The 27,186-nt window shown below is 42.9% G+C and overlaps 1 protein-coding gene across 14 annotated transcripts in view; it reads left to right on the top strand.

Moving 5' to 3' along the window:
- Positions 1 to 27,186, top strand: part of PTPRT (protein tyrosine phosphatase receptor type T) — a 1,127,644-nt gene that overhangs the window by 394,998 nt on the left and 705,460 nt on the right. For all 14 annotated transcript variants that reach the window (XM_034947434.2, XM_034947430.2, XM_055104674.1 and 11 more), the window contains exons 3-5: positions 4,368 to 4,639; positions 16,485 to 16,566; positions 25,213 to 25,328. In XM_034947434.2, the coding sequence (XP_034803325.1) occupies positions 4,368 to 4,639; positions 16,485 to 16,566; positions 25,213 to 25,328 (470 nt within the window). The remainder of the gene's footprint in view (positions 1 to 4,367; positions 4,640 to 16,484; positions 16,567 to 25,212; positions 25,329 to 27,186) is intronic.

The following is a 27,186-nucleotide window of genomic DNA, read 5'->3' as shown; positions in this document are numbered from 1 at the left end:
CCATTTTATAGATGAGGACATTGAGGCCCAGGGAATTTTACTGATTTGCTCAAAGTCACACAACTAAGAAATGCCAGAAGCTAGAGTGAAACCCAGTTTCCTTAATTGAAGATCCAGGACTCGTTTCATGTCACCGCAGCTGCTTGGCTTTTGGCAGCATTTGAGGCCCCACCAGCATCCATTCCCTTCAAGTAGGTGCTGGCACTGGGAGCTGGCGGGGCCACCTGTCTGCAGGGACCATGCTGAGCTCTTGGTGCCCAAGGCCCTCAGCTGCCAGTCGCCCGAGCACACTCATGTAATCTTAATGAACAATGTGCAAAGCCATTAAAAACTCAATTAGGACTTTCTTTTTACTGCCGACGTGAGGAAATGCAATCCTGAGGTGCTCATGTGTAAACACAATAGCCGCCATCTGCTATGGAGAAGCATTTTGCCTCCAAAAAGGGGATCTGTGTTGCAGACACATCAATAACGAGGCGCTTATCAAGGCATTATTATGCACGAAGGGGGAAAATGCAAAATTTATGGCCAGCCAGAGAGTACTTCCTGGTTTAATTCCACAATTTTCAGTGCTATGTATAATAACTATGAGGAAACTAATGCTGTTTTATGTTCCTTATCACGTTAGTAGATTTTTTTTTTTTTAGGGGAGAAGGGAAAAGAATGTATTTACAGTCTTTCTCTTTCTTGTTTCTGACTGATCTTGGCGTAATGGCCGGCTCATTTTTGATCTCCAGGAAACTGACAGCCCTGGGATGATATTAATTATGCCAACCTGTTGATCAAAGCGGGCCCCACAGAGCTGATGATATACAAGGGTTTTCACTCCTGAGCAATCTCTAGTGGTGCGCTTGAGCTCAACTCACAGATAGGCTCCCTTCCTTTCTGGAGGGTGTGGTCAGACCTATATAAGGTGGGCTACATGTGGAAGGGGCTAGAGATGGCCACTGGATCCCACCCCCCACCCCCAAGACCTTACACTAGCATTGCTGGATGCTTCTGTGCCTTTGCCTGGGCTATTCTATTTCAAATGCCTCCCAAGTTACCACCAAGGCTTGCTGCTCTTAATGATATCCTTAGGTAGCCTGTCTTGCAACTTTGCTTAGTAGCTACTGTTTCACATCTTATTGCCTTAAATAAAGGGACTTGTAGCTGAATAATAGTTTATTCCCTTTTTACTTAAAATCCAAGATGAGTGCTCCTAATAGGTGAGTAGCCTTCTGTGTGGTTGTGCTCATTCAGGGAACCTGGCTTCTTTTATGGTGCACTGCCCTCCCCTAGGCTCTTGAGATCCGGGACATTCAGCTGGTAGATGGGAAAATAGAATGGGCCAATGATTCTCACTGCTTTATGTACATGCTGATCACCTGGGGATCTTGATAAAATGCAGATCCAGACTCAATAGGCCTAGGGGTGGATGTGAGATTCTTGTTTCTCACAAGCCCCCAGGTGATGCTGGGGTGGCTGGTCCAAGGACCAGTCTTTGAGAGGCAAGATCATTTAGTATGGAGGTGTGGGGGTGAGAGGGAGGCAGCTTTTACCAACCAGGCCTGGAAAGTGGCACACATCATACTCATGCCCCATTATCTAGAACTCAGTTGCATGTCCCCACCAAATGCTAAAGGGAGGCTGGAAGACATAGTCTAGCTGTGTGCCCAGAACAATGTTACAGGGTTGTGCATGAAGCTACATGGAACAGGGCAATCTCTACCTCCTCAGCGAGCCTGCCCTGCTACCAAAGCTAGGATGGAAAGGAGTGGGATCATGAACTGGTGGAAGGAAAACCTTCCCAACTCTCTCTACAGTGGATTGTAAGGAGCCAAGGGTACATGAGCCCGTGGCATGAATTGGCAGGAGGACAGGAGCTGAAATGTGCATGCGGGTATCATGGGATTCAGAGAGGAGAGAGAGACTTTGCTTCTCAGGCTGCTGCCTCTGCTGGGAGATGTGCTACTCCTCAGTGGCAGAGGCAGTCACAAACCCTTTGTGGGGCTTGTGAGTTGCTACTTACCTGTCCAAGGAAACCTTTTGGAACCCTGTGGCACGTAGGCCAGCGGACAGATATGGGCATGGATGCAGGCTCGGTCTCATCTCTAAGCCTCAATTTCTGCCCCTATAATTGCTCCTTTTTAGCTGCCCCATTGCGAGTTTATGATAATTCAATAACTTCTCTGACATAGAGACATCTCTCCACTTACCTTGTGTTACTGCAAGGCCATAAAACTGGGACGCCTTACTCAGAAACACCAGGCAAAGACACCCGCACCTTTGTTCCACTTCCAGTGGCTCCTTCCCCAGGCGGTGCTACATTTTCTGAAATCATGACTTTTGCGGCAATATGGATGGAACTAGAGACAATAATCTTAAGTGAAGTAACTCCAAAACAGAAAATCAATACGGCATGTTCTCACTTATAAGTGGTAGCTAAATAATGCTTACACATGGACGCAGAGTGTGAAATGATATTCACTGGAGGCTTGGAAGAGTTGGAGGGTGGGATGGGGGTGAGAGATGAGAAATTACTTAATGGATACAATATACATCATTTGGTTGCTAGTCAAACTAAAAGCCCAGACTCTGCCACTATGCAACATATCCATGAAACACAGCTGCACTTGTATCCCTTATATTTAGACACAATTTTTTCTCATTGGTAGGATGGCGAAAACCTGATAGCCACTGGTTCAGGTTTCTCTGTGCTTTTCACCTGGCTACTTTTTGGTACAAGCCCACCCAACTATCCTAAGTGGTCATCCCAGTAAGACAACTGTGGCCCTAGGGATCTGGGCACATTTGGAGGGTGGGTCCATGGCCATCCCCCTGCTCTGCATGGTGGTTCAGGGGAAACATGCAGAAAGTCTAATTTGGCCTTAAGTCCAAGTTACTTTGTGAATAATAATGTGGAGGTTTTGAACTCCTCTCTCTCTGTCTCTCCCTTTCTATCTCTCATGTCTGTTTTTAAATTCACTCAGAACCTGAAGGAGACAGGGTTTGATTGGTACCTTCTAGAATCCCAAGAAGTTATGGGTTTCCCAGCACTTATTAACTGGGAGCTGTTAGTCTTTTTGGTATTAGGGTGAAAGAATGAGGTGACTTTTAGCTATTGAAGTAGCTCAACTTGGCTGAGGATAAGTGGTCTTAAGGTTTCTTTTTGAATTGAAGATTTTAGTGGTTTTCTAGGTGGAAACTGTCCTTCTAGAATCATCTGAGTTTATCTGCAGTGTTCCATGATGCAGTTTATTTCATAGAATCATAAGACTCTAAGTTCAGCCCTCCCAGTTGCTTGTGAAATTTCCTTAATCATCTCTTTAATTTGTCCAGGCTCTGTTTTGCCACCTGCTTTAATGGGGACTCACTTTGTCTCTGGCCAGTCCATTCTATTTTGCACCAACTTTACTTGTTAGAAAGTTCTTTGTACACTGAACTGAAATGTACCCCCTCATGGTTTCTTTCATGAGTCTGCCCTCCCAGGCAGCTTTATCAATAAGCTATTGTCCCAATAAAGCTGCATGACACACTGAAAAGAAACTCACTGGCAAACAACAATAAGTGTTTATTCTAGCTCTCATGGAACTGTGCATTGATTGTAGATTGGCTGATCTAGGTTGGGCTTTTGGGCCATGTGGCTGTGATTCCAGCTGCAGGGGTGGCATGGCTTGGTTCTTTACGATCAAGTCAAGTTCAAGTCAGGTATCCTCCATGTGTGTATTCTTGATCCCAAGCTGAAAGGGGCAGCAGCTACTGGGGGCACATCCTTTTCATGAAAGGTAGCAGTAGTGCAAGACGGCAAGCCCAGCAAGGCAAGCACATTTTAACCTTTGCTTGAATCATTCTGTTAGCATCCTATTGACCAAAACAAGTCATATGGTGGAGCCCAAAGTCAAGGGATGGGGACATACCCTCTGTTTCTGCTGGAAGGAACTGCAAAGCCAGTGGCAAGGGACGTGGATCCAGGGAGGGATAAAGAATTGGAAACAACAATTTAATTTGTCAAAGCAACTCAAAAGAGGCTCACTTCGTCCTACAAGGAAACTTTTTGAATGCTTGGAGATGTTTTCTGCAAACAGTAATAGTAGCTATGTTTTCTGCAAATAGCAATAGTAGCACGTTGTAGAAATACTTCATACATGTTACCATCTCTTAATTCTTAAAACCACCTTATTGAATAGATTTTTTATACCCAATTACAGAAGAGGATACTCAGGCTCAGAGAGATGTGGCTTTTGCAGGGTCACCCAGACCCTTCTAGAGTGACTTGATCTCTGGCCACTCCTCTGGCCACCATGTTTATGGGTGTGACTGATTTTCAGAAGGATTTTCTTACTTTCTCTTTGTCTCTACTTCCCACCTGCTTTGTGGGTCTCCAGGATCTTTCATGATGGTGAACAGCTCTGGGAGAGCCTCTGGCCAGAAGGCCCACCTTCTCCTGCCGACCCTGAAGGAGAATGACACCCACTGCATCGACTTCCATTACTACTTCTCCAGCCGTGACAGGTCCAGCCCAGGGGCCTTGAACGTCTACGTGAAGGTGAATGGTGGCCCCCAAGGGAACCCTGTCTGGAATGTGTCCGGGGTCGTCACTGAGGGCTGGGTGAAGGCAGAGCTCGCCATCAGCACTTTCTGGCCACATTTCTATCAGGTATGGCATTTTACCATGGTTTTATTTTGGAAAATTAGTAATAAATCTATACACCTTTGCTCTCCCTACAGGTGCTAGGTCTAGAAAGGACTTCATTTATTCACTCGTGTTTACTGCGCGTCTCCTCCTAGCCAAGCTCTGCAGAGGTGACCCAACACAGCCGTTGTCCCACTTGAATTCATCATTTGTAGGAAAAGACTGATATGTAAATAAAATGACAATGTACCAGGATGCATGTGGCTCCTGAAGATGCAGGAGGAACATAGGCATTGATTCCTTTTTATAAAGTCAGTGCTTATGACATGATGAGGGAGGTACTAGTACTAGCCTATTTTATGGATGAAAAGATTGAGGTTCGGAGAGATGAAATAACTAGTCAAAGATCACCTTCTGGGGAATGGGGTGTTTGCTGGGGAAGGCAATTAGGATGGTTTGTAAGAGGAGATAACATCTAAGATGAATCTTGAAGAATGAATACAAATTTATTTTAAAAGGGAGGGAGGGAAAGGCATTTGAGTTGTCACAGACAGTGTGTACAGTGAGCTACAGGGGTGGATGATAGACTATGGCAGAGTTTGGAAAGTCTAAGTTGTTTAAGGTACATTTCAAAGGGGACAGACAGGGAGATCAGCCTGCAGGGACAAGCAGATCATGGGGGGCTTTGAATGTCAGGCTAATGGATGGAACTTAGTTTAAAGCAGTGCTGCTCATACTGTCCATGGTGAAGGGACACTTCCTCTCAACTCATTGTGGAGCAATACTCTTATAAACCATGGTAAAAAAAAAAATCATGGCAATGACAGATTGTCGCAACAGTTCCTAAACCTCTCTCTCTTTCCTTCCTTATCTCCTTGTGAACTGAAGCACACAGTGCACAGATTGGCACCAATCCATAAAGCATGCTTAGAGGAACATTTCTCCACATTGTCTTGGCCTGGGGCCATTGAAAGTTTTTTGTTTTTTTTTTTAACAATGTTATTAAGGTAAAATGTACATATCACAGAATCCACCTATTTTAAGTGTGCAATCCCATGACTTTAGAAAACCTATTGAATTGTGCAACCATCATCATAAAGCAGTCCAGAACATGTTCATCATCCTAGTAAGATACACTGTGCTCATTTGCAGTTAGTCTCCACTTGGACTGTTGAAAGGTTTTAGGTTAGAGAGTGAGGCAGTCAGATCTGCATTTTGGAGAAATTTCTCTAGCATCTGAAGCAGAAGATGAACCGGTGGTTGGGGGCTTCTTAGACATCCTCCAAGTTAATATCCATGGTACAGTTCTTTCAGATTTTAGTGTTAGGAATACATGTATCTATTGAGATTGCTTGTTGGGTTTACCTTAATGAGACAATTCAAGCTTTATTTCCCTTTTGCCTTGGTAACGAGAAATCAGAATTTAATACTCAATTACCCTCAATATTTAGACTGGATTTTTGCCATACATATTTCAATTTTATCCTCAATGGCTTGTGATTTCCTTTTAGAATAATGTTATTTTTCTTCATGATGCATTTCCTGAAACTCCTTTCAGAAATAGGGCAGAGGTAGTGATGATGATGGTAATGGTGGTGATGGTGATACCTACCGTTCATTGGGTGTTTATCATGTTCCAGGCACAGTACAAAATGTTTCACATACATTACCTTGTTTAATCTTCACAACAATCCTTTGAGGCAGGTACTACGTACCCATTTTATAGGTGATGAAACGAAGGCTCAGAAATGGTAAGTGATAACCCAAGCTTGAACGGAGGTAGTGCCTTGTTTTTTACCCGTTTTGTTTGATTTCACTGTCTAAGCTAGTATAATCCAGTGTAAATATAATGGGAACCACACATGTCATTTATAAACGTTTAGTAGCCACATTAAAAAGTAAAAGGAAATCAGTGAAATTAATTTTAGTAATATATTTTACTTACACCAACGTATCCAAAATACTATCACTTGGACATGTAATCAATCTAAACAATTATTAGTGAGATGTTTTCTGTTCTCTCCCTGTCAATCTTTATAATTCAGTCTATATTTTACACTTACAGTAAGTCTCAATTTAAATGTTTTATTTTCATTAGTAATAATGATCTGTATTTGGACTCATAAAATGTATAGCTGAAGAAGTGGATACATATACACAAGTTGTTCCAAACATTCTTAAGTGAATTGGGTATCGGTTTTTAAATTACAATGTAAGGTAACTGAAGTTAAATAGAATGAGAAGTTCAGTTTCCTAGTCTCATTAGCCATGCTTCAGTAGCTCGTGGTTGTCAAATTAGTACAGATCATAATTCTTAACCACTTGGCTCCACAATTTCCCCTAGTAGAGTTCTTGAAAGGCTTAGCCACGCCTGGAGCTTGTGGATGGGGAGATGAAGGGGGTAACTCCAAGGCTGGGCTCTCAGAAGGGACCTGGCCTTTATAAGGTGCTGGTTCTGCTCATTCTCATCCTCCATTGCTGGAGAATCCCGCAGCTATCTCTTGTAATGCCTTGGTCTGTGTTGAGGGTTTTCTTAAGGTTTTTATTTTGGGGTTCTTTGTCAGGAGACTTAAAGGAGTAAATAATGAGATATAATGGCAGTGACTGTCGAACAGCACAGGTGACTCCCGCAATCCTGGAGATATGCAAGCAGCCTGGGAGATGGACCTAAGTAGCCTTGTTTGGGACCACGTTTCCTTTGCTTCTCCCCCAACCTCATCTCCTTGGCCTGCCCATGGGTGACCAAGAGCCAGAGGCAGGAAGTAAGGAAAGTTAGGAAGAGAGCAGAAATAAAAGAGGAAGTGAGAAAGAGAAGAAAAGAGAAAAAGAGAGAGTAAATTCTTGGAAGAACTCATCACACCATCATTCAGCCACTCGCTCCCTATTCTCATCTGCTTGTCAGTCATTTTGCATCCTGCGTGAGCCAGGCCAGTTCAGGCATTGGTAACGCAGAGGTGAGTGGGACAGAGCTGGCCTTGGGGTGGTCAGGGTGGACCGTTGTCATTTGGTGTGAGGTTAAGCCCCTGTTCCCTTCTTTACAACAGCAGGAACCTATGAATGAAAGTGGCTAAAAGCAGAGTCCTTTGTTTTTAACACCTGTCACTAACAACGTGACGTGTTTTATCCTAGATGTTTTGAGACAAATTATATATCTTTGGCGTCTTTACTTCGGTGTCTTTTCCTTTTGTGTAATATGTTTTAGTACAAACCTTTATCTGAAACTGATGGTGTCAGATATGTGTCAGAATTCACAATGTTTGGAATTTAGTAATATATTAGTAATATATTGGCATATCTTCTGTATTTTATAACAACCCTGGTAGGCTCTGAGGCAGTACCCTGTAATCAAATGTAATATTTCTACAGCAAAACTTACACACACTCACAAGAAATGGGATAAATAAAGACTGTAAGTAGTATCAGGCCATTCGGCTGTGTTCAGGTTTTACCACCAAATTACTTTTTATAATACTAAGGTGAAGAACGTTGTTTTCAGAGCTTTTGGGGTTTCAGAATTGCATTAAGCATATAGCCCTATATTCTCTACCTGCACAGTTGCATGAACAAGGGGATCAGATCTTGCTTGTACATTCTGGGAAGAATACCCAGTGTATGACTTGTAGAGTGTGCTCTGTGGAACATGTGTTCCCCGAGATTCTCTGTAGTGAAGGCTGACGTGGTGGAGGTCACAGCATTTTGAAAAAGCTGTATGATGTATTCGGTTCTAGGAGGCTCACAGTTACCCACGTGGGAGTTCTGAGGAGTCAGAAAGAAATCTATTTATTGGTGTTTAACTTCCTGTCTTGCCTCTAAGTTTGATCTTGGCCCTCTTTTTGTTGGATGACCACCTGACTACAGAGATAGTATTCTGCAGACAGGTGGCCCTACATCTCAGTTTGCTGGGACAACCCTGGTTTACTCCCATTATCCAGGTGAAATTAAGAGTATCCATTTCATAGTGTGCCCCAGTTTCAGTGATAAATTATATAGTCTTCCTATCCATAGACATTTACAGAATGCATACTGGCACATGTGGCTTAGGTTTATCCTCATTTTGTAGATAAGGCAAACGTTTTCTGTTAAGGGCAGAAAGAAAACATTTTCATCTTTGCAAGCCATACAGTTTCTATTGCAATTACTCAATTCTGCCATTGTACCATGAAAGCAGTCATAGATAATATGTAAATGAATGGACCCAGCTGTGTTCCAACAAAACTTTATGTGCAAAAACAGGTGGTGGGCTGGATTTGGCTTCCAGGCCATAGCTGAACCCTGATGTACATGATAAAGCTGATGATGTCCAGAGTTGCATAGTGAAGTCCAAGAGCATGTAGCAAATTATTGGCAAAGCTGAGAGCAGATCCCAGATACCCTACTCCCTAGACTGTCACCACTGTATCATTGACTATAGACATAAAGTATCTCTAAAAGCTCATGGGCACGGTCAGTGAGCCTTTAAGGTTTCAATTAGAAACCCCATATATAGGACCAGACACAAATGGGTACAGGATGGGACCACAGGTTGAAGTACAATGAGCAAGAAAATTGACTGAGTACAGGGACAGTCACACCATTTGCCATGCTTTTGGATGAGGCATGGGGGAAAAGGACATTTCTGGAGTACCCCCTATGTTCACACCCTATGAGAGGCATGAGATCTGTGCAGTAGCTCCCTCTATTAGGTGGCAGCATGTCCTATCTTCCAGCGTGGGAAGCACTACTGGTAAATTCAAGTCCCCATGATCCATCCCAGATCCTCTGGCTCTAAGCTCTGCTTTGCCTTTAGGGAAAATAGCTTGCACTTTCTGAGAATCTTCTTCCTAGTTGTGTAATGTTAGCTGTATCCTGTCATCATTCAGAATCACAGTTCCCTCATCTGTAGAATGGAGAGGATATTAGGTATGATAGGACCTTCTGCAGATGAAATTAGAGAACATATATGTATCATCATGTCAGGTATATTAGTCTGTTCTCATACTGCTATAAAGAACTGCCCAAGACTGGGTAATTTATAAAGAAAAGAGGTTTAATTGACTCACAGTTCCACATGGCTGGGGAGGCCTCAGGAAACTTACAATCATGGCAGAAAGGGAAGCAGGCACATCTTACATGGTGGCAGGCAAGAGAGAGCCTGTGAAGGAGGAACTGTCAAACACTTATAAAACCATCAGATCTTGTGATAACTCACTCAGTATCACAAGAACAGCATGGGGAAAACCACCCCCATGATCCAATCACCTCCCACCACGTTCCTCTCTCAACATGTAGGGATTATGGGGATTACAATTCAAGATGTGATTTGGGTGGGGACACAGAGCCAAACCATGCCATCAGGCTTGCAGTGGGCCTCAGTGGAAGGAAGGGAGGAAGGGAGGGAGGGAAAAAGGAAAAGAGGGAAAAAGAGACAAAGTGGAAGGAAGGGAGGAAGGGAGGGAGGGAAAAAGGAAAAGAGGGAAAAAGAGACAAAGGGGAAGGAGGAAGGAAGCCTTTTTAAAAGAAATAGCCAGTGTTGTTTAGCCTGTACTCAGTAACCTCCATGCCCTCCCTTGGATAAGTAGCCTCATCTGGGAGAATTTTCTGATTTGCACCTTGTTGGCTACTACAGCCTCATTGCATTTCCTTGGCTGAGAGCAGCAGTTTGGAGAGAGATGTTATACACACACCGTCACTAATGGTTACTCACTTGGCCACAAACACTGCAGAGTGCCCACATAGGGACAAGCACCCACAAGACTCTCAGATTCAAAACATACTCGCACATATACACATAAGTACAGTGGCAAGAAAAGGAGGCCTATCAGAAAATCCAATGACACTAGCAAAATGGGTTTTAAAATTCACCAGACCTGGAGCTCTGGTCCTGTACATATGATTCTATGGGCTAAATACAAATTACTGGGCTTCGGAGCTGATGGTTTATGTATTAATTTATTAAAGTCATATTTTATAGTTCTAAAATTGACTTTTAGCTCTGTAATAAACACTGAAATTTCCTCTTTCTCATTAGTGAGCTTTCTGGCACCAGACTTTTGGCAAGGCCGGGGGTGAGAACCTGCCTCTGCCAGCCATCTCCTGACATGTGCCTTTTCTTGGGAAAGCAGGGGCTTGTTTGTTTATTTACTTTTAATTGACAAATATTAATTGTGTGTATTTAGAGGGTATAGTGTGATATTTTGATCTATGCATGTGTTATAGAAAGACTTAGTCAAACTAATGAACATATCCATCACCTCACCAACTTAACTTTTTTTGTATAGTGAGAACATTAAAAAAATCTATTCTTTCAGCAATTTTGAAATGCACAATATATTATTATTAAATGTGGTCACCACTCAGTGCTGAATGGCTGTTAAGTCACGTGTACTTCAGATCACAGCTCCTTTCTAGCTGATATTAATTTGATTTCATATTTTCTAATGATTCTGAATTTTCTGTTTCAAAATTTAAAAAAATAAAAGAACTTCTGTTAATTTTGCAGCCATCTGCTTGCCCTAGTCTCCATCACCTGCCTAGGAAAAATTATCTTGTATTCGGTAGTTATTATCGCTATATAGGCCCCTGAAATTAAGGACTCACCCAGCTTTGGTTCAACTGGACTTTAAACTCAGTCCCTTTCCCTGGAAAACCGTGCTATCTGGCACTCTGTAGATTTAGTAAATTCACTCACAATGAAGTGGAGTTTATCACAATGAGGGGCCCACTCTACCACTCTTGGAATTCTATTCCATCTGCTTCCTTACCCATCCCACTTCTCTCCACTAAGCATCAAATCCTCCTCCTTGTCTTATACAGGTCTCCTTGGGCTCATAGGGTAAAAAAAAGTCTCTCTTAATTTTACCCTAAACAATCTCTCCCCATGAAAACATGTATATTTATGTTCTAAGAGGAGTTCTGATGTGCCAACATTTTTCTCTTCTCCTGAAAATGTTTGCAGCCCCTTGAAATTTTTGCCATGCAGATTTTCTGCTCAAGAACTATAAAAGATTAGGTTAAAACACCAGGTCTGTTAAACCATGGCCTGACATATCCACATCCTCCTCCAAGTATGAACAAAAAGCACTTTTTGGAAGGATTGAGCAAGACTCATCTCAGAGCCTCTTGTGGGGAATTGCTTCCTGGCTTTGCACAAGTCCTCATGCACAGGGAGAGGTTTTCACCTTTCCATGCAAGCCTCATCTCTTCAACACCTGCACCAGGAGGTCTCTAATGAAGCCCATGGGCTGGAGCATGTGCAATAGATGGTAGGTCCACATGGCAGCCTTGGAGCTGAAGAGCATCTACAGGGACATTGGAATTCTCAGCCTGGGCCCTCTGCTCCACTCCCTGTACTCAGGGTCTCGGCCTCCATTTACTGACTTGGAGTGCCACTGGGTATGCATGGCCTGCCTCCTGAAGACATCCCATCCCTACTCGCCTGCCTCCTGAAGACAGGAGGAAAACACTGCACCAGAGTCACCTCTAGACTTCTCTACTCACTCCCCTGGCTCTCCCATTTCCTGACTTTGATTCCTCAAGGGCCGTGGTTGAATTTTCTTGAGAGTGTGCTTGGGTCAGAGATAACCATTCTCCCTCTCCTCAGAACACCTTGGCAGGTCTTTCCATCTCTGAGGGTCCTGGCATCACCTTGTCCCCTTGTGGTGTCTGTCCCTAGAAACTGGAGCTGGCTATCTATTGGGTGGGGCTTCCTATGGCTAGGAGTCTCACATCAGAAGCATATTGATGGAGTGATCATCTCCCTCCAAGGTTGTAGGTGTCTTCTGGGGCACCTTTTGATCATACTCAGTGTCATTTTACACAATTACATTCATAGATTATTACCATTTTTACTTCCTCTTTTTGTGAATTACCCGTTGAAGTCATTTGCCACTTTTTAATTTGAATGGTTTGGTTTTTTTTTGTTGTTGATTCTCAAGAGTCCTTTACACATAAAAAAGGATATTTTCATATTAGCTGACATAGGTATTACAAATATTATTCTCAACCTGTCATTTGACTTTTAATTTTGTTTTAGATTTTTGCTAACATACAAAGCACACTTGACACCATAGTTATTAAGAAAGCATTGTGTAACTTTAAATAAATTGGTTTTTAAGACATTGTCACTAATTTCTAGTTGTAGTGAATTTGGTTAGAAAATGTATAGGCCCAAAGCTAAACAATTTCTTCTTCGAGGGATTTATTGAAGTTATATTGTAGCCTAGTATATGATTTTTTTGCAACTGAGCCATAAGCATTTGAATAGAAGTTTCATTCTGTCTTTACATTTATTAACATGTATCTAGGAAATACATTATTATTTACATTTACATTATATATACTTGCTTTTTCCTATACGATTAGTAGTCAAAGTCTAAGACATAGGTTAAAGTCTTCAACCCATGTCTTTTTCATCATTTTCTCCACTTAAGTCTCTTGAGTCATGTGTTTTTTCTAAATGACCATTTTAGTCCACCTAATTTTTTCATTGTTCTTTTCAGTTAAAATTCTACTTCAAGGCTTTCACACTATTTTTGCAACAACTGCTTTCTGTTTATTTGCATTTCTTTATTATGTCTTTGTTCAGTTTGTTCTTTTTAATGTTATGCAGTCATTCTGTTTTAGGTGTTTATCTTATAGCATACAATTAGACTTTGTTTATTTAGACAGTCTGAGAGCTTTTCTGTATTTTAACCTGTTTATATTTATTGTCACAACAGAAACATTTTTTCTTTATTTTGTCATTTTTATTACACAGTTTGAATGCTTTTGTGCTATTTCTTTTTAAATGCATTTACTGTGTATGTTCTATTTGTTTTTTTTTCTATGAACTTTGCTTTTGGTTTCCTTTGAATTATTAAAAAATATAATTAGACACATGATTATTTACAGGAAGGCCTCCTGTTTACTTTTCCCTCTGCAAAATCAGGTGGCTAGCACATTATTTTTGCAAACTTTCCCGTACCTCTTGAATAATTTTGTTTGTTGAGTCTCTGTGAAGGACCCTGCTATCTTAGTGAATTATTCTTCCAGAGTGGCCATCATGCTGAAGCAACAGCTCTATGTTTGGTGTGACTGTCATCCCCAAGGCACTTCACCTAACTCTCAGGCAGCCACAGGCTGTTTCACAACAGATCCTACCACCTAAGGAAGCTGCCTCTTCTCAGCCATCACCATGATCTCCAGTGGTTCCCATTGGTTCTCCACAGTTCTTTTGTTATAGCTGTTAGAGCTCCAAGCCCCAATGAGAGCACTAATCTTTGAATCCACTGACTTGGAGTGACCATATAGGCCACAAAAAATTTCACAGGGAGGTTTTCCTGTTCGTCTCATCATCTACTTTATATTCTATCCATAGACTTGAACGGAAGAGTAAAAGACAGGAGAGGGAGGGTCCTTTTTGGAGGCTGTCAGGTGTTGGAGATGAAAACTGAAGACAGTTTGAACAAGAGCAGTGGTTCTGATGTCTGGCTGGTTTTGACCTCAAAAAAATGCCTGCTTCCAGTGGTTCATCCTAATAGCAGAGATGTATGACATGGGAAGATTTGAGAAATGCTAATAAGGTAGAATAAAAAGGAAAATGAAGATGAGGGCTGAGGCAGAAGTTGAGGCCCAACAGACACCCTGGTCTCCAGCTTGGGTGACTGAATGGGTCATAGTGCCACTTAACCATATTCCGTATTTCAGAAAGAATAGCCTATTGGTCAATGAGGGAAAAGGTTTGAGGAGGAATCTGTGCAGATCTGTTGGATTCACGTCATTGATGTGGTACCTAGGTAGAAATACAGATCTGTGACCTGGACACCTAAGATGGATGTGTGGGTGAAAGGTCTAGGGTGCAGAGCTGGGCTTTGGAGTTATCAGTGCATTGGCAGCTGTTGAAGGGAGAGTGTATGCAGTGAAAAGATGACTAACAGGGGCCCACGTTAGAAGGGAAGATGGAGAAGGAGGAATGCCTACAGACCTCCCAGGCATTGAACAGTGCCAGATTTATGAGAAAAATCACAAGAATAAAGTGTTATCTGAGCCTAAATAGAAAAAAGACCCAGAAATGGAGAGTCTATGAACACTGACAGTTGTAGAAGAATGGTCAAGTTGTGATAACAATTCTAGTAAATATTTCTTGAGAATGTACCATGTGCCATACATTGTTCTAAGTGGGGTTTTAACTCCCTTAATCTAAAAAATCACTCAATGAGGTAGACACTATAATTAAAGATGCAGAAAATGAGGCACAGAGCAGTAACATAAGTTTCCCAAGACTACTAACTAGCAAGTGGCACAGCCAGGACTTGAACCTAGGCACTTGGAACCAGAGTTTAAGCACTGTACTGTCTTCCTTCTTAAAGTAAGATAAAGATTGAAAATATCTACTTGATTAAGCAATTAGAAGATTATTAGTATCTTCTGTGTAAGCAGTTTTAGGGGAAGTGTGGAACACAGAATCCAGATCATATTAGGTTAAAGTTTTGCAGTGGAAAGTCAGGAAGTGTTGGGAGTCAATGAAGATAAAACTGCTGAGAATTTTAAGTGTTACTGAAACACAACTGGATGGTATTAGAGAAAACCTGCTGCTGAAGGGTAGTTTTTAAAGAATAGGAGAAGCAGTTGACATGTCAAAATTAGGGATAAAAGGGAGGGTTTGGAGATATAGGATAGACAGAGAAAACCAAAAAGAATCCAAAAGATGGAAAATATAGCAAGAGTCCGGGTCAAGAGTGCTGGTGTTCCTTGCAAAGAAGAGGCAGGGGATGGTGTGGATGGATATCAAGTCAGTGGGTAAAAAGTTAGAAGTCAGCCCCTCTCTTTCCCTCTTGCCTCTTGAAGATGTGGGTGTCTGCTGGGATTACATGGGTGCATGTTGAAAGGGCGGCAGTTGTGTAAGGTACAGGATTGGAGAAGGCAAATGTGTTATAGGCTGGGCAAAGTTGAAATAAAGGTGCAAAGGAATGGGGGCTTTAGGAGAGACTCGTATGGAGTCTGAGGAGCTCACATGGTAGCCTGGACCTTCTGCATTAATAAGCCAAGGATTGGATAATAAAAGCAGAGGTCCAGGCTACCACGTGAGCTTGAGGAGCAGGTCAAGAGGAGTCAACTGGGATGAGACTGTCGGTAGAGATTGTGCCGGAGTATGGGAAAATGGAATTTCCAATTTCCAGAAGGTGAAAAATGAGGTGAAAGTGGGGCTAAAGTGGATTGAAGAAGGCCATTGGAACCAGAGAGTTCAAGGATGTTGGCCATGCTATCCACACAAACATTCATATCTCCTTGGTGAAGATAGAGGTTGAGTGATGAGGGAAGCTAAATGCATTACAAAATTTTTATGGAAATAGCAGTTTAGGTGGAAGTCAGTTGCCTTCTACTCCTGGATACCAACAGGTAGATTGCCACTTATTTTTAAGAGTGTTGTTATAGATTCAAATGTAATATGTTCCTTGGCAATGTAGAATCAACTCATGGTAAACCCTCCTTGGCTTATGGTAGCTTCCAAGGTAGGCATCTATCTTATCCTTCATAAGAAAGTTGGAATATTAGAAAGTAGTTCTCTGTAGAAGAATGGTCAAGTTGTGGCTTGACCTTTGAAGCTGCAATGAGAAAGATGCAGATTGGGGTTTCCGAGACCTCGGTGTTTGGGTTGTTTTTCCTGCATCTAAGTGTTATTTCTGAAATCTGTTAAAAATATTCTTCTTTTGCTAGCCACCAAAGTGTGGCCTTTTTACCTTGTGTTGAAAATCCCAGTCAATTGCCAGGGTAGCGTGCTGTCTTAATAGAAGGTTTCTTGGGTTGCTTCTGATGGGAAGTTGAAACATAAAGGGCTGGGGGCCGGGCAGCTTCCTGTGATGAATGCCTGCAACTGTTTCTGTGAAATTGACTCCCGCCCTGTGTGTTGCAGGTGATATTTGAATCCGTCTCATTGAAGGGTCATCCTGGCTACATCGCCGTGGACGAGGTCCGGGTCCTTGCTCATCCATGCAGTAAGTCTTTCCCTTCCTCCCAACACAGCCTTGATCCATGCCAGACTGGGTAGCATAGAGCCTGCAATCCCTTCCATTCATTCAGCTTACAAACATCTCTCACTCTCTCTTTCTCTTTGAATCCTTCAGAAATGCTTACATACTCAATGCAATCAGTCCTGAATAAATCCATAATTTTGCCGGCCTGTTCAACAGGCAGCACCTCCAGGAATTTGCAGAGAGTGGCAAAACATCTTCGTTTGAATCTCTCCCCATTATTAAGGGAGTCTAAAGTCCTGATTGTTTATTAGTGGGATTCAGACCACTGAAGTGGTAGAATTAGAGGGCTTTGGATAGAATCTTGTGCAGTTGTCTTAAAAAAAAAAAAAACACCACCAAAACACTGAGCAAATTAGCACACTGTTCCCTCACAGGGAAAAGTACCCTGAAGCTATTAATTCTTTTAAAATAATTTTAAATATACTCATCAGCTCCATGTAGGCATAGAGATTTCTCATAGTGGTTAGTACTTATGGTACAGCGTCAAGAGTCCTCAAAGGCGTGGCACTCCTCCATACCCATCCACTTCTTTGCCATATTTAGTCTCAGATATTGGAATGTGTTTCAGCAGGGAGATGTGGTTTCTGGGTTTGCTAAATCTCAGAGGCCATAAGTCCTGGGTACAGGTAGTTGAGATGACATCATACCCAGTGACATTTGGTTGGGGGGACTGAAATCAAACTGATTTGCATGGAGATTATGGCAGACCCTGGGAGGGATACCTGGGATGCCAGCCCCATGAGTTTGTTAGTGTTCTGCAGATTGGAGATTCCCAGTAGTTTCTTGGCAGCCATCCAGTTCTAGGTAACCCCCTGTGGGCTCTCTCCACTCCTCCCATATGGGCATGAGTCATGCTTTGGGCTATGGTGCAGTTTGCTGCTGCCTCAAGAGACATCATGGGTCCTCCTCTCCTTATGTGCTTCTCAATCCTCGCATTTAGGGACTATTCTCATTTCAGCCTCATCCATGTTGCTTTAATTGAAATAACTCTTTCCACTTCTGCTGCAATGAATTTGTCAGACCCTCAAATGTAACTTCCCTCCCTCTGCCTGGCACTAGAATGCCGTTGTCTGACTCATTGTCTTAGAGCCCCTTCTCTGGAGGAATTTGGAACACATTACAAGTTCCGAACATTATTTTGAGAAATTGTGTTTGGATCCTGTGCAGGAGAGACCCTCTTTCCCAAGAAACAACTGGTATCTTGGGAATGCTGAGATGCTACTGGGCTCTTCATTGCACTGGCTGAAAGTCCCTACCCTCTGGGTTACTTCCTGAGGCTTTTAGAATTTCTCAGATGAGTCTGTCATTCAGTCACGCCTGGGGAAATGTTTCTGTTGACCCAGACTTCATGTGACGAGGATCCCAGAAATCCCCCCAGCTATGCAGCGTTTATGTAGTAGATATGCATATGAATCTCCTTCACTAGGGTGAAATATTCGCCACCCTGGACTCGTGGGAGTCACCATCAGCTGCTTATTTGAGAATGAGCCTAAGACTGGGCAACTGTGTTGGGAGATGTCTATGCTACCTGTGGTCCATTTAATTGCATGCGCTCAATCTTGCACTACCTCCAGTTTCGAGGTAGTCTCTCTGAAACATGCCTTCTGTCTTCCTCATTCCCTGCCTACATCCCATCCACTCAGAGCGTGCTTGCCTCTGCCACATCTACCTGTGTTCCTGCTTCTTACTTTGTGCTGGATGCTTGGACTTTAGCTTTCTAGTAGGTGACAGCTGGCTTTTCCCAAGGGAAAATAGCATGAGTCTCTCTACCTGGATCCCAGAACTTTGTGCTCTAATGGGAATTTTCATCTCCGTCCTGATGCCCAACCTTGACACCTGTCTCTTACCCTAGCCGTAACTACCTTCAAGGCCAGAGTGGTAAAAGCTCTGCCTTACCTCCAAGCACTGACCATGGTTTGCTGTCACAAGCAAATGCATCCTTTTTCTTTGATAAATCTCCATGGGAGAGGGCTCTTTGGAGGGCACTGGAATGACTTTCCACCCCCCAAAGTCTCATGAATCCTTTTGAAATTCTCGTTTCACTGGGGTTGCTCCTGAAGTCAGGATTCTCCTGACAACCTCATCCTCCTCCTGCAGAGGGGTGTGGGTGGCACGGTCCTGAAATTGCTGAAAGCCAGTTACCCAGCAAATGGACCATGGGATATAACTCAGGAAGGCGTGATCCTGGCTTTATGTCTGCATAATGTGCTCCTGTTGGGTTCAATCTCAGTGTTGAGGCAGCTTAAGCATAAACTTCCCAGAAAGCATGATGTGAAGACCCCATAGGAGTGGCTGGAATTGGAAAAAATTTCACTTAACTATATGGACAAATACTGGCAATGTATATAATGCCTGAGGTATATCCATAGCTCACGAATCATGTGGAGTTGAGTAGGGCCTAGCAAAGTCCCTTTCCTAAGGACCAGTGCTCAGTCCATACCTAGCCCAGGTTTTTATTCTTTCTTTCAGCAAGTAAATTATTGTACATCAGCTATGTGTTAAGAACTTTCCTAGGCACAGTGATACTTAAGTGACTAAGAAAGGTTAGGTCCTTGTACTCATGGTGTTTGATTAGCAGAAGAGCCAACGGAAAGAAAGGCACTAAATCAGTAACTAATATTAAGTAACCAGAAATTTCAGATAGTGAAAATAATAGTGGATATAATAAGTGTGGGTGTCTGGGATACGGGAGGGCTTCTTGGATATAGTGGTCAGAGGAGATATCTTTGAAAATGTGACCTGGGCTGGGACTCAAATCACAGGAGGGAGTTCACAGTCTAGTGATTTGGGGGAGGGGTGCTTCAGACAGAGGAGACAGTGGTTGCAGAGGTCCTGCACACGGAGTTGGCTTGATGCTGCCAGCATGTCCTGAGCATACAGGGCACAGGAGAAGGTGGTCAGGGCAAATGTTGGGCAGGAAAGCCTGGACCTTGGGCAGCATCGTGAGTAGTTTAAATGTTTGTCTAAGGGCAGGGAGGCTCTGCTGCAGGGAGTGCTGCTGGAGAAGGGTCACTTGGGCTGCTCTGTGTTGGAGGACCATAGAGAAGATGTCGGGAGACCTAGGAGGAAGAAAGTTCTGGAGCCATGCAAGAGGTGGTGGTGGCCTGCACCAGGGTGACTAAGAGACATCCATTCATCATCCAACAAGTATTTCCTGAGCGTGAGCTCCATGTCAGGCACCATTCTGGGTTTGTGGGAGTGAGAAAGACAGATTGACTGTCTGTCTTCATGGACTTCTATTGAAGTGAAGGAGGCTGAAGCAAAGCAAATAAAGTAATTATATGATTATATTATTATAATCTATATATTATATAATTGTACAAGCATTATATAGAATAGAAGCATATATTATATAAATGTGTTATAATATATAAATAATTATATAATCATATAATTATATAATTTACATTTATCATATATACATTTATAATTATATAATCAAATCATATATAATTATATAATAGGATTACATAATTATATGCACAGACAGTGCTTTAGTTTGCTAAAGCTGCTATAACAAAACCCCTCAGACTGGATGGCTTAAGCAACTTAAATGTATTTTATTTTCTCACAGTTCTGGAGGCTGGCAGTCCAAGGTCAAGGTGTTGGCGGTGATAGTTTCTCCTGAGGCTCTTTCTTTGCTTGCAGGTGGCTGCCTTCTTGCTGAGGCTTCACATGGTCGTTCCTCTGTACTTACGGTCCTTTGGTGTCTCTCCGTGCATTCATATGTCCTCCTCTGTTGAGAATACTGGTCAGATTGGATTGGATTAGGGCTTTCCCTAAAGGCCTCATTTTAATTTAATCATGCTTTAAAGGCCCTGCTGCTAAAAATAGGAACATTTGAGATACTGGGGGTTGGGGTCATATATCAAAAGATAAATCTGGGGGAGACACAGTTCAGACCGTGACAAATGTTGAGCAGGACAATGAAGAAACTTAGAGCATAGAGGTGGATAGAGGTGCAGAGATTAGCAATCCATTTAGGAGGCAGAGCCAACTGGTCTCATTTGATAAATTTGATTAGGAGTCAGGCATCGGAGATGGTGCACTCACAGATTTGTAGCTTAAGCAAGGTGGTGAGAGCCTGGGAAGAACTGAGCAGGCTGCCTTGTGAGGGGCCCTGTGGGCCCCAGGGACTGCTTACAGGGATTACCTGTCATACAAGTGGATAGTAGCTTCTGAACTCTCCTTTAGACTAAAGGTGCTTTTCCCCAGCCTCCAGTCTTAGAATTTATGACTTCACTCATAGATGGTTAAAAATTTAACTATATTGAAATATATGCATTCAATTCAAAAAAGCCTGTGGACATAAAGTCTTTTTAATTCTCCCCTTCTGTCCTCTGAAACGTATTTTCTATTAACATATGGTCAGAGTTTATCAATAAGTGATTCCACTAAATATTCCAAAAGTTCCAGGGAGCGAGTGACTCATTTGCAATTGTATCTTCAATTGATTGGTACTGAAATTAGAACTGTAGATAATCGCCTCCAAGCTCCCAAAACAGTAGCCAAAAGACAGGCATAATACTCAAAGGAAATTGTTTTCTCTTACAAACGGAAGCCTCTCATCTATATTTTATAGCCCATTTAACATTTTTGTGTTATTCTAGAACTATTCTAGCCTTAGTTACCCTCTGCTGCTGTTTCTCAGTGTTAGCCGTTAGCAGGGCCAAGGCAGTTATAACTGTGTAAGATAAATGTCAGTATGATTTTTCCACTCCATTTCAGTTTCTAGCTTCTAAGTTGACTTTTCTTTCTCCCTCACAATCTTGTGGGGCCGTGTCCCCGAGCCCACAGAGCATCTGCAACATGTTTCTAATGTGCGTACTGGGCTTTCTTCACAATCGTGTGGCTTCCTACTGAGCACTGTCAGGTTTAAAGAGCAAGATAAAGGGCACAATAATATGTCTTCAGATGCTGCACTGACATCTCTAGGCATCTAAATGTCACTCACGTCAAGGCATTTTTGCCCCAAATGCACAGCCAGTCTTCTGTTAAGCCCATTCAGCGGCATCCCATCTGGGGGGAATTGGGTCTCAGTGTCGAGTGAGTAGGAAATGCTTAGAACCACGAGCCGATCGATGGCTGACCTGGGTACCAAGGTCAACCATGTTTGGCTGAAGATGAGTGAGTTGAAGCTCGTGGAATGTAAGTTCTCTCCCAGAGCAGCAGATGCTGGGGGAAGGTGACAGTTGACAGAGCTTGCGGCTGATGAGCAGGCCGTTTGGGGGCATGGAAAAAGGAGGGTCAGAGAGGCCAGGAATGCAGGGAAGAGGACCATACAGGCCCCCCACATAAGCACAATCCCCAGAGAGCACTGCCTGTCATGAGCCAACGATGACCCAGAGCCCCAAGGAGCAGAGACAAGGGTCTTGAGCAAGAAGAGGGTGGCCTAGATCAGCTCCTGTGCTGGGAACTGTACTCGGGGTTGGCCTTCAAGTGATGCCCACCGCGTACCGCATGGAGTGGTGGGGGCATCCCTGAATGTATGGGGCTGGATCGGGTGAGACTGGCTAGTGGAAATTGTTGCAGATGACTTTCGTAAGAGCTACATATCAGGGACCGCAGATTGATAGAGCCTGCATGTACACATGTTTTGTTAAGCCTGTACTGTGTTTTAATAACATGTTGAGTTTAGAGTGAGAGATTTCATATAAAGTCTGGATTTCTTACTGGCCTGGAGAAATCAGACGTTTGACACCCCTATACAAAGCATGCATGCCTGGCCTTCCTCTGCTGAATTTAAGTAGGAGCTGCCCCCTTTCAGTGTCCCCTTTCAGAGTCTCTCTCCAGTTCCCTCCAGTCCTCACCACTCCTTATTGTCTCCCCAGTGCTGAGGCTACTGGTAGATACCAGTTATTGTGCTTGCAACATTGCTTTTCTTATATAAAGAAATCTTTATTTTTCTCAAGTCTCTATCAAAAGTGGGAAAGTAAAAGATGGGGCAAGGAGGTGGTATTTTTGTTTTGTTTTACAGCTGAACGACTTTATTAATTTACATAACTGGCTCTTGTATGTGCATGTGTTCATTATCTCTGCTGTAAATTGCCAGTATTTCCCCAGAATATTCACACTAGGAGCCATTAAACATCTAAACTCTCTACCACTGAACCTAGAAGGAAGGGAAGAAGAGGAATTGAAGATGAAAGAATCAAGGCAAAAGGTCTGTTGCTGAGAAGGAAGAAGTGGAGAGGAGTCAGAGGCATGCTGGGGACATTGATCCAGAAAAGATTCATTGCTAATTGTACATATCCCAGAGGTTAAACCATTTTCTCGAAGGGTAAGGGAAGAGCATTTCTTTGTAAAACCAAACACAGAGTTTCCCAGCATTGGAGCTTAGACTCGGCACTCCCTCCCCACCTGGGGTGAATGTGTTCACTCCCCCTTTAAGCCTGTGGCATGAACAGGCTTCCAAGGTTCACTCTATTCCCACTTGAAGAATTGATTTGAACTGATAGTTCCAAAAATAACTTCATAAAATTATACAGGAGAGCCAAAAGGAAACAATTTCAGACAATCAGAGCAGCATGACATTTGTCAAGTTGACTAGATGCAGGAATTTTCAACTCTGAAAAGCCCATAGAGGTGGTTTTCCCTGGGCCTTGGGTCCTTGACACCACACCAGCCATGGTGGCTCAAAGGTAGCCTGAGGGGTCTCTGAGCTGCTGTCATTAGTTTAAAAACCTGAGTAAAAGTACATTGGGGAAATGGGGATACTGCCCACTTCCTGGATTTTTTGGGGGTTTCAGTGAGATATGACGTGTAAAGTTGTACAAAGAGTGTCAGACTCATCATAAGCAATCAATGAACTCTTCACTGAGCCAGGCCACTTCTCAAGCACCAATTCCACGCTGCCCAGTGCTCTCCCAACAAGTCTGCCTAATTGTTCCAAGATTCTTGGCTTTTGCTGAGCTTTATAGGTGCTGACACAGTTTGGTAGACAAAATAGTTCAAATCAAGGAAAAATAGCAAGGAAAGGGGTCACTTTTAATAAAATATTTGGGAGCATGGAAAGAAACCTGAACCATCAGCACAGCCCTGACTGGGAGCCCCTTCTGCAGACCCTGGAGTCTATCTGGAGACACCATCCTCATTCCCAGTGCCCAGGAGGCAAGGGAGCATAGCTGCTTGTTACATGCTGAGTTTGGGGCTAAAGTGGACCTGGATTGAATTTTGTTTCTGTCTTTCACTAGTGCTGTGTAGCTTTCAGCACATTAAACTTGCTGAGCCTTGATTTCTACCTAACAGGGAAATCATAATAGTGTCTGCTTTATAGGAACATCATGAAGTTAAATTAGATAGAGCATGCAAAGCATTTATCATAGTACCTGGCATTGTAGGAGCTCTCAGTAAATGACATTATTGTTACTATTTGTCTCTCTGTGTATTTGACTCCCTCTAGAAAGATGGCCAAAGCCTCCTGTTAAACCTCCTTGATCCTCTCCTAACCCTCCATTTGTTTCCATTCTGGGGGTGATCCCAGTTCATCACTGATTTGATTGATGGCATAGAGATCCTTCATTGTGCCTCAATGAAGAAACCAATTCTTCTAGATACAATTTATCAGCCAATGGAGAGCTGTTACTGTTATTATTTGTGGAGTGCAGGTAGGTGAGGACCCTTCTCCACAAAAAAGGAAAGAGATGAAACCAGGTTACCCAATATAAAACATAGACTTAATCCGAAGATTGTCTGCTCATACACACTCTGATTTTCATTTGAAAGACCCTTTCCCCGTTATGTCCAGTCCCTAGAATCAACGCTCCCCCTCATGCTCAGAAAGCACCATCACAGAGTAAGACTCTGGGGTCTTGTGACATTGGGCACGTTTCTAGAGTTCTCTGTGCCTCAGTTCATTCACTGTGTAATAGAGAAAATAACTACTGACTGCATTGGGTTAAGTGAGTTACTGCAGAGAGACACTGCATGTGGTACTTATCACATGGCAAGCGCTAAGAATGACAGCTTCTAGTGCTTTCCTTCCCTTTTCCTCCCTCTTCCGCTCTTTGTCTTCCTCATCATCTTCCTCATCAACATCGTCACCCAGGCTAAGTGTGCAGGTATCAGGCCCAAAGGTGCTTCCCTTCAGCTTTCTTATTTTGCTTCTTCAGGCTACAGGGACGCATCACCTATGGTGAATACACCCCTCCTGCCCCCCAATTTTTCTTTTAATTTCCAGTGTCGTAGTTTCACCTTTTGTGCAATGCCAGCCCCAGAAGCAATGATCAGTTTGGGGGTATTCTAGGCATGTTTGTGCCAATTTCACAGAGCACAGATCTAAATTCACGTCCTGGTTCCCTCCCCCTCTGGATATGTGTCTGTGCCAAATGATGACATAAACCCTCAGAGCCTTAATTTTCTGATCTGTGAAATGGGGATACTGCCCACTTCATGGATTTCTGTGAGATTTCAGTGAGATTCTGCGTGTAAAGTTCAAACAGTGCCAGACTTATAATAAGTGATCAATGAAATCTTGACTGAGCCGGGCTACTTCTTAAGTGCCAGTTCCACCCTGCCCAGTGCCCATCCTGAGCTGCCATCCACCAATAGGGAAGTGGTGCAGGCTGTTGAATCTCATTCTCTTGTGTTCTTTGGTTTCTCTCTTAGGAAAAGCACCTCATTTTCTGCGACTCCAAAACGTGGAGGTGAATGTGGGGCAGAATGCCACATTTCAGTGCATTGCTGGTGGGAAGTGGTCTCAGCATGACAAGCTTTGGCTCCAGGTAAGCATGAGAGAAGCCTCTGCTCAGACTCGTTAGGATGAGAAAGGGAAAAGAAGGACTGGAAGGAAGCAGCTCTATGGCAACACAAGTGTATTGAACAAAGACATGCGGAGGGGGACACCAGCTAGCACCGGAGCCCACCCTTGCTTACAAACTGGGGTAATTATAGGTCCAGGCGGGAGAGGTCTGGACTTGTGAGATGGGGTGGATGGTGTGGTCAGTCGCTGGTAAGTGAGGAGTTTCCTGGGGTCAGACGGTTAGGCCTGGGACTTGTCTGGCGGGATGTGTCTCATGGCCCAAACCCCTGCGGAATTTTCTGCTCTAACCAGCATTTGCAAAATGGTGTGAGTTTACGAAATGGGGCAGCTTGGGTTAATGATGCTGTCTTATCCCTTGATAAGGGAAGAAAGTATGTGCTATGATGAATGGTTTGGTGTGTACAGGGAAGGGAGATTTTTAAAGTACTTCTGTTCCTCTGATGGTGCCCTGCATCTATGATCTTGTTAAATCTTAACTACAAGTCTGCTAGTCAGGCATTGGTGTAACCATTTTATACATGCAGAAACCGAGACCAAAACCTAAAAGTTCCAGAACTAGAATTTGTAACTATGACCTTTTCCAACTACCCTCTAACAAACTTTGTCTTTTAATTGCAGATTACTAGGGCTAAGGCAAATGGAATAGCTTAGGTTCTTGGTATGTGGTTGTCATATAATCTTAACTGGAAGGTTCTTGGATATCCAGTGATTCACTGGTACATCTGGGTAAAATTAGAGAGTCGCTTTTTATGGGAATTTTTCACTAAAATGAGCAATCTGTCTATTCTTTGGTTAAATAAGTCTGTTAGTAAAGTCCATCAGGGAAGTGTTTTAAGCTTGAATTTGCCTTCCTGTTATTTCTGCTCATTCATCCCACTTCCAAGAAAGATGAGAAAGGATCTTTTTGAGTGGGGGTTAGGACAGAGGGCGACATATAGAACTAAAACGTAACTTGTTATAACATTAGCATACTTCCATTAATACTAACACAAATAGCAAGTTTTTGGGGCAGCCCAGAAGTTGGAGCCATGCTGTTCAGTGCAGGAACCACTAACTACATGTGGCTCTGGTGATTTAACATGAAAATAATTATTTCTATAGAAAAATTAGCTGGGCGTGGTGGCGAGTGCCTGTAATCCCAGCTACTTGGGAGGCTGAGGCAGGAGAATCACTTGAACCCAGGAGGCAGAGGTTGCAGTGAACTGAGATCGCACCACTGCCCTTCAGCCTGGGCAACCAGATTGAAACTCCTTCTCAAAAAATTATTTCTAACTAGCTTTATTGAGGTATAATTGAGATGTGATGTTTAAAGTATATAATTTGATAAGTTTTGTATGTTTACATGTGAAACTATTACCACAATCAAGATATTGAATATTTGCATGGCGTCCAAACTTCCGTCCCCATGTGTAATCACTTCCTTCTGACTTCCCCACTCCTGTTTGTCACAAGCAACCACCAATCTGCTTTCTGACAGTATGTATTAGCTTGCATGTTCTAGAATTTTATATAAATGGAAGCATGCGGTATGTACCCTTCTTTCCTATAGAATTATTCTGAGGATTACTTATGTTGTTGTGTGTAACAATATTTCTTTCTTTTGCTAAGAAATATTTCATAGAATGGATATACTACTATTTGTTTATCCATCTACCTGTTGATGGATACCTGTTGGGTTATTGGCAGTTTCTGGCTATTACAAAGAAGTTGCTGGGAGCCTGCATGTGTGAGTCTTCGTAGGGACATATTCTTTCATTTCTCTTGGGTATGAAAGTGAATTGGAGGTGGAATGGCAGGGTCATCTGGTAGATATATGTTTA

This window comes from Pan paniscus, chromosome 21, assembly GCF_029289425.2.
Source record: "Pan paniscus chromosome 21, NHGRI_mPanPan1-v2.0_pri, whole genome shotgun sequence".
In the NCBI taxonomy this organism is placed as follows: domain Eukaryota; kingdom Metazoa; phylum Chordata; class Mammalia; order Primates; family Hominidae; genus Pan; species Pan paniscus.
This window is presented reverse-complemented; position numbering and strand designations above follow the sequence as displayed.